Below are 14,227 nucleotides of genomic sequence, written 5' to 3' on the forward strand. Positions count from 1 at the left end.
AATATCTTTCCATTTCTTTACGTCTTCTTTAATTTCCCTGATTAATGTTTTATAGTTCTCAGCATGTGAGTCCTTTACCTCCTTGATCAGGTATATTCCCAGGTATTTGATTTTTTGAGGTGCAATTTTAAAAGGTATTGTATTCTTGTACTCCTTTTCTAATATTTCATTGTTAGTATACAGAAATGCAACTGATTTCTGAATGTTAATCTTATATCCTGCTACTTTGCTGAATTCCTTGATCAGTTCAAGTAGTTTTTAGGGTTGAGTCCATAGGGTTTTCTATGTAAAGTATCATGTCGTCTGCATACAGTACCAGTTTTATCTCTTCTCTTCCTATTTGGATGCCTTTTGTTTCTTTTGTTTATATAATCGTTGTGGCTAGGACTTCTAAAACTATGTTGAATAGCAGTGGATAGAGTGGACATCCCCATCTTGTTCTAGATTTTAGTGGGAAGGCTTTCAATTTTTCTCCATTGAGTATTATATTTGCTGTGGGTTTGTCATAAATGGCTTTGATTGTGCTAAGGAATGTTCCCTCTATACAGACTTTGGTGAGAGTTTTTATCATAAATGGATGTTGGACTTTGTCAAATGCTTTTTCTGCATCTATTGAGATGATCATGTGGTTTTTGACTTTTCTTTTGTTAATATGGTATATGATGTTGATTGATTTGGGTATGTTGAATCATCCTTGTGAACCTGGGATGAATCCCACAGGGTCAAGGTATATGATCTTTTTGATACGTTGTTGGATTCGGTTGGCTAGAATTTTGTTGAGAATTTTTGCGTCTATATTCATCAAAGATATTGGCCAATAGTTTTCTTTTTTGGTGGTATCTTTGTCTGGTTTGGGGATTAGGGTGATGGCCTCACATAATGTCTTTGGGAGTGTTCCTTCTTCTTGCTTTTGAAAGAGTTTAAGGACGGTGGGCAACAGCTCCTCTTTGTATGTTTGGTAGAATTTTCCTGTGAATCCATCTGGTCCTGGACTTTTATTTGTAGGGAGTGTTTTTATGACGTATTCAATTTCATTTCTAGTGATCGGTCTGTTCAAATGATCTCTTTCTTCTTGATTCAGTTTTGGCAGGCTGTAAGATTCTAGAAAGTTGTCCATTTCTTCCAGATTGTCAAATTTGTTGCCAAATGTGCATGATTTATGTTGATTTTCTGAATTTTTTAAATAAAGATATTACTAAGATCACATGCAAGGATAGATATTGCAGAGTAAGCATTTTAATTATATCTTAAATTTTTATATTAAACATCTTTATCATACTAAATCTTACAAAGAGAAAAGCACAAACCTTTATGTTTTGGAAGTAAGAATTACTATAACTCGTTTTATACTACAATCTTAACAGTATCAAATACTGAGTAACTTCAAAGCAAAATTGTGTCAAACCCAAGGAATACAATCTAGATAGAGTCTGCAGTTTCCAGGATCTCATAATCTAAAAGAGGTAACAGACTTATAATTCTTATTCAATATTAACTGTGTCAAATGATATAACAGAGCTAACAAAAAGATGCTAAAGAAATTGATTCTACTCTCAATTTACAAATTGTGAAAGCAGTACTCATAATAACATTTATTTTCAGCATACAACACTGGCTGCCATTTTAATATTTTTCATCTAATAACTCTTAAAAGTTATAGAGGTTGGAAAAAAATTGCAACTGTTAATAAAACCATGAAATAATGAAAGTAATAAATCACAAGAGCATATTTATAAGCAATGAGATCCTGCTGTATAGCACAGGGACTATATCTAGTCACTTGTGATGGAATATGATGGAGGATAATGTGAGAAAAAGAACGTGTATGTACATGGGTCACCATGCTCTACAGTAGAAAACTGACAGAATGCTTTAAACCAGCTATAATGAAAAAAAAATCATTACATAAAAAAATAAATAAATAAAATATTTATGACTTTTGCTTTTGTGTGCAAATTTGGAACTGTGTCTGTGTCATATGAATTCCACTAGTAACGAAAAACACAAATAAGTTCTTTTTTGTACCATTTTTATTAGATTCCACATATAAGTGATGTCATATGATACTTGTCTTTCTCTGTCTTACTTCACTAAGAATGACAAAAGTAGAAACACACTCACAGATTTCAAAATTAATCTTATGGGTACCACAGGAGACACTGTTGGGGGGAGGGAAGAACTGGTATGGTGGGAATAATACATATACTACATTGTATAAAGTATATGATTAATGAGAAACTACTGTATAATACAGGATATTCTACTCAATAGTTTGTAATCACCTATATGGGGAAAAAAATGGATATAGGTATGCGTATTACTGATTCACTTTGCTGTACACCTGAAACTAATTCAACACTGTAAATCAACCATACTTCAATAAAATTAAATTTATAAAAACAAATACATACTTAGAAAAGCAAATTCTCAAGCTATTATATACATCACTTTATATCAATATCTTGTGATATTATTCTAGTAATTAATTAAAACCTACAGTATCTGTCCCAGAGATGGATATCATTCCACATAGAAAAAACAGTGAAAATAATTTCTTCCTTAATTTTTTCCTTAATATTGCAAGTACATAATTATACTGTAAAATCTAAGATGAGAAGGGGGGAAGTTGAGAAATCACAGGAGAAGGAAGGAAGGGAAAGAAAGAAAGAGAAAAGGGAAGGGCAGAAAGAAGGAAGGGAGGAAGGAAGGGCTCTGAATTAAGGTAAAAAATGCATTCCATTTGATTAAGGTGGAGATCCAGAAATGAAGAAACTCAAACAAAATCAGCAGAATAATCCAGTCCTAAAAATTCCTCATACAAATTCTGCTGCTACTCATTATCTTTCCCCAATATTTTAATGTTGGAGTTTTCCTGGACTCAGCCCTTGGATCTCTTCCTTGAATACACTCAATTTGCTGATCTCCTTAACTCTCAACGTCTTAAAACCATTTATATGTTGGTGACTTCCAAAATTTACATCCCTGGACTATGCTTCCCCCTTAATTTCACACTCTTACCTGCAGATCCTCCTCAAGATCTATACTTATATTTCTAACAACTATCTCAAAGTCGTTTTGTCCCAATCCATAAAAATCTACCATCTACAATATTTTCCAGTTAAATGAATGAAAAATCAATTATTTCAATTATTCAAGTCAAAAACCTAATAATTACCATTGCCCCTACTTTTTCTTTCATACATAATTCAATTAACAGCAAATCTGTTACCTCCAGGTAACTATCCACATACAATTGAAAGCCATCCACATACAATTGCTTCTGACCACCACTAATTGCCCAAATATCTTCCCATCTCAGGATATTTGTCCAGATGACCTCTCTTTGTAGAAAATTCTCCATATATCTACATGGCTAACTTTCTCACCCATCTTCAAATTTTCATTCAAAAAAAAAACTTTATGAAATTTTCCCTTACCACCTAACTTAAAAGATGCACTTGCAAATTTTCCTATACTTGTCTCTGGTTTTTTTAAAAGGCAGGGAAGAGGGGTTTGTAGTGACAGAGGATCATGCTGAAGAGATGAACAGGGTCCAAATATTAAGAATCTTGTCTGGCATACAGTGGAACTTTAATTTTTACCTTGAAGGCAACTGCACTGAACAGGGTAAAGCAAGTAATTATGATCTTATTTGCAGCATGAAAAGAGCAGTCTGGTTTCAGTGTGGAGAATGGATTTTAAGGCAGAAAGACAAGAGAGGGTCAGGTCAGTTAGGTGGCTGCAGTCTGAATGAGAAATGATGGTGTCAGGAGAAGAACAAGGATTGTTAGCACTTGATAAATTGGGTGTGGAGGACAAGTGAAGAGAGAAGAATCAAGGAGACGCCAGCTTGTGGTTTGAGCAATTAAAGAGCCAATGCTGCCATTCATGATGATATTGATCACATGAAGAACAAGAAGTTTGGTAGGCTTGGAGATGTTGCTATGATTAGGTTAATTTTTGCATGTGGAATATTCAAACAGAGATATTAGGCAGTTAAATACAGTTCTAAAATTCAGATGGGAATCCTCTCTAATGTTTTCTGTAACGGAATTGTTTCTATAACTGGAACATTTTTATCTGATATGAACTAGTTATCATACGTTAAGAAAGTATGACTATTTCTTCTCATTTGTAAGATGGAAAAAAACTGAGAGGGGAAGAAGAGATGGAAGAAGAATAGGGAGGAAAGAAGAGAGGAAAAAATAAACTGCACAACAATTAGGCACCCAATACTAGGCAACAAACATTCATGTGCCTCACCTTCTCCCCCTAAAGCCCTATAAAGTAAGATGATGCCCTGCTTTTGCACAGCTTTCATGCTGGGCCTTCTAATTCCAAGTTCAACACTCTTTCTGTTATACCTCACTTCTTCCTGTATGAAAGACCTTTGTAGAAGAACCAAAACAATTTAAAAAGAAAGGTGTATTTTCTTATAGTAATTAATACTACTCCAGCTCAGGAAAATATTTTCCTACTCAAGCTTTTTTTTAGGGCAACCTTAACCTCCTTGTTTCTGAAGCTATAGATCAGAGGATTGAGCATGGGCACCACAATGGTATAGAACACAGTGGACACTTTCCCCTGGTCCATGGACAAAACAGAGGAAGGATGGAGGTACATGAATGCCCCTGAGCCAAAGAAAACAAAAACAACAATGACATGTGAGCTACAAGTGCTGAAGGCTTTGGATCTTCCTTCAGCAGAATGGATGCGGAGGATGCTAGAGAGGATGAAAGCATAGGAGATGATGACGATGAGACCAGTCACACCAACATCAAAGCCCACAACAATGAGAACTACCAATTCATTGATGTGAGTGCTGGTACAGGAGAGCTCCAGAAGAGGGAGAATGTCACACATGTAGTGGTTGATGGTGTTGGCATCACAGAAGGTCAACCTCAGCATGCATCCTGTGTGGGCTGAGGAAGCTATAAATGCACCCATATATACAATCACAGGCAGCAGAGAACAGACCTTAGGGGACATGATGACTGTGTACAGCAGGGGCTTGCAAATGGCCACATAGCGATCATAGGCCATCACTGTCAACACATAGCACTCTGCATTGACAAAGAAGCAGTAGAAGAAGAGCTGAGTCATGCATCCTGCATAGGAGATGGTGTTCATCTTTGACACAAAGTTTACCAACATTTTTGGGGTGATGGTAGAAGAGTAACAGAGATCTATAAAGGATAAATTAAAAAGGAAGTAGTACATGGGAGTGTGAAGATGAGAATTCAGTCTAATTAGAGTGACCAAGCCCAGGTTTCCTGCCACAGTAACAATGTAAATTCCCATGAAAAGGAAGAACAGGGGCAGCTGGATCTCCGAATACTTAGATAAACCCACAAGGATAAACTCAGTGACTAGGGAGCTGTTTCCAATATCCATTCCCCTCCAGTGGGATCTGAAAGTTAAGAGAGTAGAGTCAGATTTGAACCCAGTTTCCCCATACAATCCCATGCTCAGTCCATTCTGGAGCCAAGAAGCCCAACGACTCTACTGAAGTTTATTCTATAGAGAGCAGGATCTGGCTCTGCTCATATAAAGAAAGAGAAGTACATGGGAGGCATCAGCATAGCATCAAGTAATACTGGAAGAAGTAGCAAGACGTAAAAAAAAGTACAAGCATTTCTCACCTTTTCTCTACTGCAGTTTGTCACTAACACATTTTATCCCTTCACTTGCTCAAGTTGGCATTTACTCACCACACTTCACCTACACAATGCTGGCTACCAACCCAGGCTGGACACTGTGTAGATCATGAGCCCATGTCCACAGCTGAGTTGGGAAACAGAGACTCACAGAGAACTGCTGGCTTCCCAAGCATACACAGCAAGAAAGTCATTAAGTCAGGAATGAAATCTGTGCCTCCCACATGAGAAATCCTTAAGGGACAGAAAAACTGGTGGCACTGCAAACCCTATAAACTCAGCACTACTTCCCATCTCCATTTTCCTCCCACACAGCCCCTTTGATTATCTGCACCTCAGGGCCAAAACTGGGGACAGCAGAAAAATCTGTTACCTTCCACAGCTATGGGTGATGAAAGACTATATAAAAACATAAAGGATTCCGTGCTTACTCTTCTTTGCCTACAGACATCAGAAATGTCCTTGTGGTTTCCTCTCTACCACTGCTCTCCAAACAGGAAGAGCTCGTCTGCAGTCAGAGGCAGCAAAACTGAAATAACCCCCTCCACATCCATCCCAGTGGAAGGCCTCAGAGCATTTATAGGTCTCAGTCTTTCACTTGCTCTGAGAGTTAGTCAGATAAAGATCAGGATTTTAATCAAGGTTTTGCCCAGAGGTGATCATTAAATGACAAAAAAGAATCCAAACAGCATTTTTTGTTTTCATCATCATACAATGTAGGATCATGTACATTGGCTGATTCTCAGCTTTGAGGTCTCGGGAGTTTGATAAAGTGGATTTCCCTAGAGCCCCTCCATAATTCACATCCTTTAGGAAAGAAAGATTTATGAAATTGTTTATATGCAGATGAAGATGCTTTAACCCAGGTGTCTTTGGAGGCTCAAGAGTCTACACAAAATTTCACATCAGGGATTGCACATTCCCCCAGGGAGAAATATTTTCTCTCCTCTTTCTCCTAATATTTCTTTGACTTCTAAGTACAGTTGCTAACCTAGAGCTAAGGATATTTTTAGAACATATCAAAAATATGACATGTACAGATACATCTTCCCACACACATGTTTCTAACATTGTGGCATGCATGAGCATACAATGCATACTTTATATCTTTTAGAGTATATTTCTGCCTTTTCCTTTTTTCTTAGCATTCTATTTCCTATCTTCCCTCCTTTCCATCAATACTCCCCCCATTACTTATGTTTATAACCAAGAGCACTTCCTCTATTCTCCTATTTGCTGACATAAACATTTTACAAATAGAGAGATTTTATTACAATTGGCTACAAACTACATTGGTTTTAACTTCTTGCTTTTTTCATCTAACAAAACTTTCCTGAAACCTCTCCAAATATTCTGTGTTCTGTTTACAGTACAATGTATCCAACCATTCTACAATGATAGAAATCCATAATTTTCCTGTTTTTTATTACCAAAAGCAATGCTAAAATAATCAACATTGTTCACACTCTTGATACTCCATTGCTTTTATTTCAATGAGGTGAATTTCCATAATGTTTCCCATGGAATCCCTCCTCAGGTTTGGTTAATTTCCTAGAGTGGCTCACAGAACTCAGCTAAACAGCTATGTTTACCATCTTACTCTAAAAGGATATAATGCAGGATACAGGTGAACATCTAGATAGAGGATAGCAATACAGTTAAGCTATGGGGAAAGGGTGTGGAGCTTCAGTGCCTTCTCCAGGTACACAACGCTCCCAGCATCTCCATGTTTTCACAACCCAGAAGCTCTTCAATCTCATCATTTGGGGTTTTAATGGAGGTTTCATTACATAAGCATGATTGATTAAATCATTGGCTATTGCTAACTGAACTCAATCTCCAGCCCCTCTCCCCTCCCTTGAACTCCAGAAGTTCTAGGGAGACACTGGAAGTTCCAACTTTCTAATCACGAGGTTGATTCTCCTGGCAACCAGCTTACATCCTTAGGTGAAGTAAAAAAGTTACTTCATTAATATAACAAAGGACACTCTTTATCAAAGCCATCACTTAAAACTCCAAGGGTTTTAGAAGACTTGTGCCAGAAATGGGGTTGAAGAGCAGATATATATGCATGTTTCATAATATGCATATCACAATACAACAATAGATATTAATCTAATGTCTATCACCTTCATTAAACTATACTTTTACTTTTTCTTTCTTTCTTTATTTCTTTTTTTTTTTTTTTTTGATTGAACCTTTGGCATATGGAAGTTCCCAGCCCAGGCATGGAATCAGAGCTGTAGCTCTAACCTATGCTATAGCTGCAAGCAATGCCGGATCCTTAACCCACCTCACCACAACAGGAACACCGACTACATGTTTTCCTAATGCACTATTAGTCCACTGGTTTTCCTAAAGTATCTTTTCCCAAACAAATATATTTATACTTCAAGCAATAAAATATGTCTACTTTCATAGTCATAATATATGCATAATTACAGTATGTATCACAACTCTGATAAAACCACCTTGATTTGATAAATTGTTATCTCTTACTTCAAGACCCTCCTAACCAGACTCTTGATTCATCCATTGCCTCATATACTCTATTCTCTATATAGCAGCCAAGATCATCTTTAAAACATAACCCACATGTTTCATTTCATTCAGAGAAAAAAGCCACTTTTACAATGGCCTACAAGAACCAACACGATTTTTCCCCTTGTCCTTATCTTCCCATCTCTGTCCTTACCTTCATCTCTCTCCCTCACTCCTGTCATTAAATACAACTTTTACAAACATGCAAATAATATCACTTTAGGGGTTTGCATTTGGCAATTACTCTTGCCTGAAAAGATATTTTCCAACATAATTACTTTAAATGTCACTTTCTCAATGAAATGGGGACAATTCATAATTCATCTTTTTTCCTTAACTTTTAACACACTTCTTGTCATAGGGTTTGTCTTGTCTTTGATTTACCTTTTTTTTTCTTAGATACCAAGTAGCCCAGATGGGGCTACTACGAGACTGTCTCTCAAAAGGAAAGTTTGATTTGTTTGAATCTAAAATATTCCATTTGAAGAGTTTGCAAAGAGCTCTATTTAAATAACATATTTCTATTTTTAAATGAGAAAAAAATATGGTAATAAATTTGATTGGGTTCATGGATAAATACAACCTATCTGCTGAATGATTCACCTCTACAAAGGCCTGGCACTCTAATATGTTCCCCCGTGAGACGCCACTGTAGCAGGAAGGGCAATATAGAAAACAAGTATGGTTGATTTTCCTTTTTTTCTTTGTTCAATTTCTTTTTCATTTTGATGAAGTCATATGTAACCTTCTGTATCTCAGGAAGTTAATTTTTTAAAGATGAATTCAAATGTGGATACTTATCTGGCCTTTAGGGTGTCAATTAAAAAATATTACCAGTGTTTCTGTTGTGGCTCAGTGGAAATGAATTGACTAATATCCACGAGAAGGCCAGGTTCGATCCCTGGCCTCACTCAGTGGGTTAAGGATCTGGTATTGCCATGAGCTGTGGTGTAGGTCTCAGATGCAGCTCAGATCCCATGTTACTGTAGCTCTGGTGTAGGCCAGTAGCTACAGCTCTGATTTGACCCCTAACCATATGGGAACCTCCATATGTCGTGGGTGCAGCCCTAAAAAGACAAGAAAAAATAATTACCAACAGCAGCTCTAAGTCAGAACAAGTGAGGAAAAATAAAATACATGAAATTAAGAAATGACCTAGAAATAGAAGTTCTGATTATTGATTAAAACCAGTCATAAGTTATATTTAATGGTGTTTAAGTAAAACTCTAAATTCAAAGGCCCTTTTTGTCTTTGCATTGCATAACTTTTGAGGTTTTTATCAGTGCATACATGCTTGAATAAAATAATATATTCTGATTTTAAGAAGAGACCTCCTGGGTTTTTTGTTTATTTGTTTTTGCTTTTTAGGGCCGCACCTGCAGCATATGGAAGTTGCCAGGGTAGGGGTTGAATTGGAGCTGCAGCTGCCAACCTATGCCACAGCCACAGCCATGCAGGATCCGAACCACGTCTGTGACCTTACACCACAGATCATGGCAACACTGGGTCATTAACCCGCTGAGGGAGGCCAGGGATTGAACCCTGATCCTCATGGTCATTAGTCAGATTAATTTCCCCTGCACCACAATGGGGAACTCCCACGCCCTCCTGTTTTAAATCTGACAAAACACAGTACTTACTTAAAGCTCCCAAGTAATTCTAACCTGCAAAGAAAAAACAGTCTGAAAGGAATAAATCATTAAGTTACTAAATTAAACTTCACATAAACACACCTCTTCACATCACCAGACCCCTGAGACTCACTAAGACCTCTTGGCAGAGACATACTTGTACCTCAGCCACTAATTATTAAAATAATATTAGTTAAGCAGCCATAATGTACGAGAAACTAAGAGGATAACAGTTAACAAAGTAATGTTATACCCCTAAAGAACTTTTATTTTGTAAGGGATGGAGATATTTGCTGGGTAGGGAAGACTACAACAATCTTCAATTGGAAACATGGGCTCTTTATTCAAAAATCCATTTATTTGGAGTTCCCGTCGTGGCGCAGTGGTTAACGAATCCGACTAGGAACCATGAGGTTGCGGGTTCGGTCCCTGCCCTTGCTCAGTGGGTTAACGATCCACCGTTGCCGTGAGCTGTGGTGTAGGTTACAGATGTGGCTCGGATCCTGCGTTGCTGTGGCTCTGGCGTAGGCCAGTGGCTACAGCTCCGATTAGACCCCCAGCCTGGGAACCTCCATATGCCATGGGAGCAGCCCAAGAAATAGTGTAAAAAAAAAAAAATCCATTTATTTAAGTTCATTTTACCTAAATATAAAACTGGGGAGTTCCCATTGTGGTGCAGTGGAAATGAATCCAAATAGTATCCATGAGGATGCAGGTTTGATCCCTGGCCTCATTCAGTGGGTCAGGGATCCGGCATTGCCTTAAGTTGTGGTGTAGTCGCAGATGCAGCTCAGATCCCAGATTCCGCTTGCTCTGATTTGACCCCGAGCCTGGGAACTTCGATATACCATGGGTGTGGCCCTAAAAAGAAAAAAAAAAAACCAAAACTGACTAATATACTCAGTTTATAATACAGTAGTTTGAGTTTAGAACCCAACTCTGTTTAAAATGTAAGTTTGTCGATGAGTCTGATGATAGATAAATAGACTAGAGAGAGAGATAAAACTTGTAGTGTGTAGTTTATTAATCAGGTCAGTTACTGAATGGCTGGCAACTGTCCAGAAGAGTCAGGACTATATCAAGCGGCCCCATAAGAATAAAAGTGGACATAACTTCAGGGAAGCTAAGGCAATAAGACTTGTACCTGCTGAGACTAGCTCATAGTAGTGGGTTTCCTGCCTGTCCAGATAAGAAAGGACCAGCTTGGTGGAAATTTCAGCATCTAAATCATCTCCATCCACCATACCCAGTGAGGATGTATCTATCCTACTTAGACTGATGAGAAGTTGTAAAGCCTTACTTTATTCCATTTTTTTCTCCATTGTCTTAAAAAAGAAAGTGAAGAGTTCCCGTCATGGCGCAGTGGTTAACGAATCCGACTAGGAACCATGAGGTCGCGGGTTCGGTCCCTGCCCTTGCTCAGTGGGTTAACGATCCGGCGTTGCCATGAGCTGTGGTGTAGGTTGCAGACGTGGCTCGGATCCCGCGTTGCTGTGGCTCTGGCATAGGCCTGTGGCTACAGCTCCGATTCAACCCCTAGCCTGGGAACCTCCATATGCCATGGGAGCGGCCCAAGAAATAGCAAAAAGACAAAAAAAAAAAAAAAAAAAAGAAAGTGACACTGACACATGTTCGTGTGGTTTTTATGCATACATTTGGGTACATTCCCTGTGTAAAAGCCCACTTGTTTTGAGGGGGAAACGTGCTTCTAGTGGTATTATATTCATATTTACAAACACATGTAAAAAATTTATAATGCAATGTGATACATGCTACAGTAGAAGTAAAGACCAATGGGATGGAAGCCAAGGAAGGGACCCTTACTCATTTGCAGGGAATCAAATAGCACTTCCTTATAGGACCAGTAGGTAACAGGATAGGAAAAATAAGGAAGTAGTGGGTCAAGGATAGTGGGTCCACTATCTCCAAAGAAGGAGATGGTGGGACAATATGAATGAAAGCTTAAAAGTGTATCAGCATCAAAAAAAATTCTCATGTGTGAAATACGATATTTCACTCTGCACCGTGTCTTTCTTTCTTTCTTTTTTTCTTTTCTTTTTAGGGCCATACCTGCTGCATATGGAAGTTCCTTGGCTAGGGGTTGAGTTGGAGCTGCCACCACAGGCCTATGGCACATCTGCAACCTATGCTGCAGTTTGAGGCAACACTGGATCCTTAACCCACTGAGTGAGGCCAGAGTTAACCTGTATCCTCACGGACAATATGTCGGGTTCTTAACCTGCTGAGCCACAACGGGAACACCTCACTCTGCACTGTTTAATCTACGGTTGATTTTCTGGCACATGAAATTATGGCACATGTTACAAATTCTTTTTTTTTTTTTTTTCAGGCCAGTACCTACCACATATGGAAGATCCTAGGTTAGGGGTTGAACTAGAACTGCAGCTGCGAGCCACAGCCACAGCCACAGCAACATCGGATCCATGCTGCATCTGTGACCTACAACGCAGCTGGAGGCAACACCAGATCCTTAACCCATTGAGCTAGGCCAGGGATCAAACCCACATCCTCATAGGTACTAGTTGGGTTCGCTTCCACTGAGCATCAGTGGGAACTCCTGCTACAACTTCTATAATGAACTCCAATTCCAAACTAAGATTTCAATAAGCAGGAAACATCAGTTCATCAATGATAATTTCCATATTGAGTTTTCCTTAGAGAATAAATAAGGAAGGGTTTGGAAATCTAAGGCTACTTAAAAGCTCCCTATTCATTTTTATTTGAATGAATAGTGAAGGCTTTAATCTGAATAATGCAAGAACAAATTTTAAAACCTCACTGAATTTCTCCTCTACAGAATTTACTCTTTGGAATTTCATTCCAAAAATTCAAGTCAGAGTTCTATCAAAGTAATAAATTTTCCATATTTCTTAATCCTAGGGTATGGTGAGGGAGACCCTTATGCTCAGTCCTTAGCCCGTTCTAGTTTTAGTTTTAGGGTTTTTAACGTTCTTTTGTGTTTATATTTCCTTGAAGTAATTTTCAAAATTATTTTCACCATTTTTAAATATAAATTATTTTTGAAGCCATGACAATTTCCCAATATGGTGACCTACCTATAGAAAAGATAAGGCCCTGATGATCACACTTTGAGTATATATAGGCAAAGAACAATGACAAACTACTTTTTCACTTTTCATGTAACAGTACAGCTGACTTTCATCTTCAGACTCGGCTCTATCCTGGTTTCCAGAAACAATGCTTCCCCAGGTGGTGAGATATAAAATGCTCTAATCCAATATTTGAGGACTCAACCCATAGTTACTTCTAAGTCACCTTTGAACTTGAAGTACAAAACTGTGGATTAGCAATGAGATGCCGCTGTGTAGCACTGGGAACTGTGTCTAGTCACTTATGATGGAGCATGGTACTGTGAGAGAAAAGAATGTATATGTGTATGTATAACTGGGTTACCATGCTGTACAGTAGAAAAAAAAAAACAATCTATTGGGAAAATTTTAAAAAAATACAAAACTGTGACACCCAATTCTGATTCAGGCATTATGATTTTTAAGATTTCTGGTGATTGAAGTACAGTGTTTCATTTTTCTGTGACAAAATATATCTATTCTCAAATTATTATCATCAAGTAGTTGAAGAAATTCTTTAAAGAAATGTTTCATGAAAAAGTAGATAGAATTCAGACAACAAAATGATATAACTTGGAAAGAGGACTATGCCCTCTTTAAAATAATTTGAGCAGAATGATATATAACATACTTCAAATTAATGCAGTAGTATTGTACATTAACTTTCCTCTTTCCACAGACTCGTGGAAATTCTTAATTGACTTAGTAAAGAGAAGCCTCTCTTCCCTGGACTGGTCTGGGTAACCATCTATGAGTAATCCTACCTCTGCTGCTTTCTTCTATGTGAGGTATTTTGTACTGGAAGGCTGCTCCATACACTTGGGCCTTTCCTCTCAGTCTCTGTTTATGGATTAGTTTAATATTCAATGTATTTAGGCCTTGAATCAAAGTTTTGTAACCTTAATTTATCATGCAGTTTACCATAAGTATGTATTAAAATGTATAAAATATGCATTTCAGATATATAGATATATATATATATATATATTTTTTTTTTGTCTTTTTGCTATTTCTTTGGGCCGCTCCCGCGGCATATGGAGATTCCCAGGCTAGGGGTCAAATCGGAGCTGTAGCCACTGGCCTATGCCAGAGTCACAGCAACGCGAGATCCGAGCCACGTCTGCGACCTACACCACAGCTCACGGCAACGCCGGATCCTTAACCCACTGAGCAAGGGCAGGGACTGAACCTGCAACCTCATGGTTCCTAGTCGGATTCGTTAACCACTGCGCCACGATGGGAACTCCCCATTTCAGATATTTTTATAAAACAAATAACATATAACCAA

The 14,227-nt window shown here is 38.0% G+C and overlaps 1 protein-coding gene across 1 annotated transcript; it reads right to left on the bottom strand.

Moving 5' to 3' along the window:
- Positions 1–4,458: 4,458 nt before the first annotated feature.
- LOC110262286 (olfactory receptor 8B8-like) lies at positions 4,459–5,466 on the bottom strand. Its single transcript, XM_021102692.2, has one exon. The coding sequence runs from the start codon at positions 5,464–5,466 to the stop codon at positions 4,459–4,461; it is 1,008 nt and encodes a 335-aa protein (XP_020958351.2).
- Positions 5,467–14,227: the final 8,761 nt, after the last annotated feature.

The sequence above is a fragment of the Sus scrofa genome, chromosome 9 (genome assembly GCF_054392235.1).
Source record: "Sus scrofa isolate SSC_HxYL_T2T_F1_AM1 chromosome 9, Sscrofa_HxYL_maternal_Yorkshire_Landrace_v2.0, whole genome shotgun sequence".
Lineage (NCBI taxonomy): Eukaryota > Metazoa > Chordata > Mammalia > Artiodactyla > Suidae > Sus > Sus scrofa.

Coding starts and splice junctions, on each gene's coding strand:
- LOC110262286 (XM_021102692.2), bottom strand. CDS start 5,466: ATGGGATTGTATGGGGAAACTGGGTTCAAATCTGACTCTACTCTCTTA.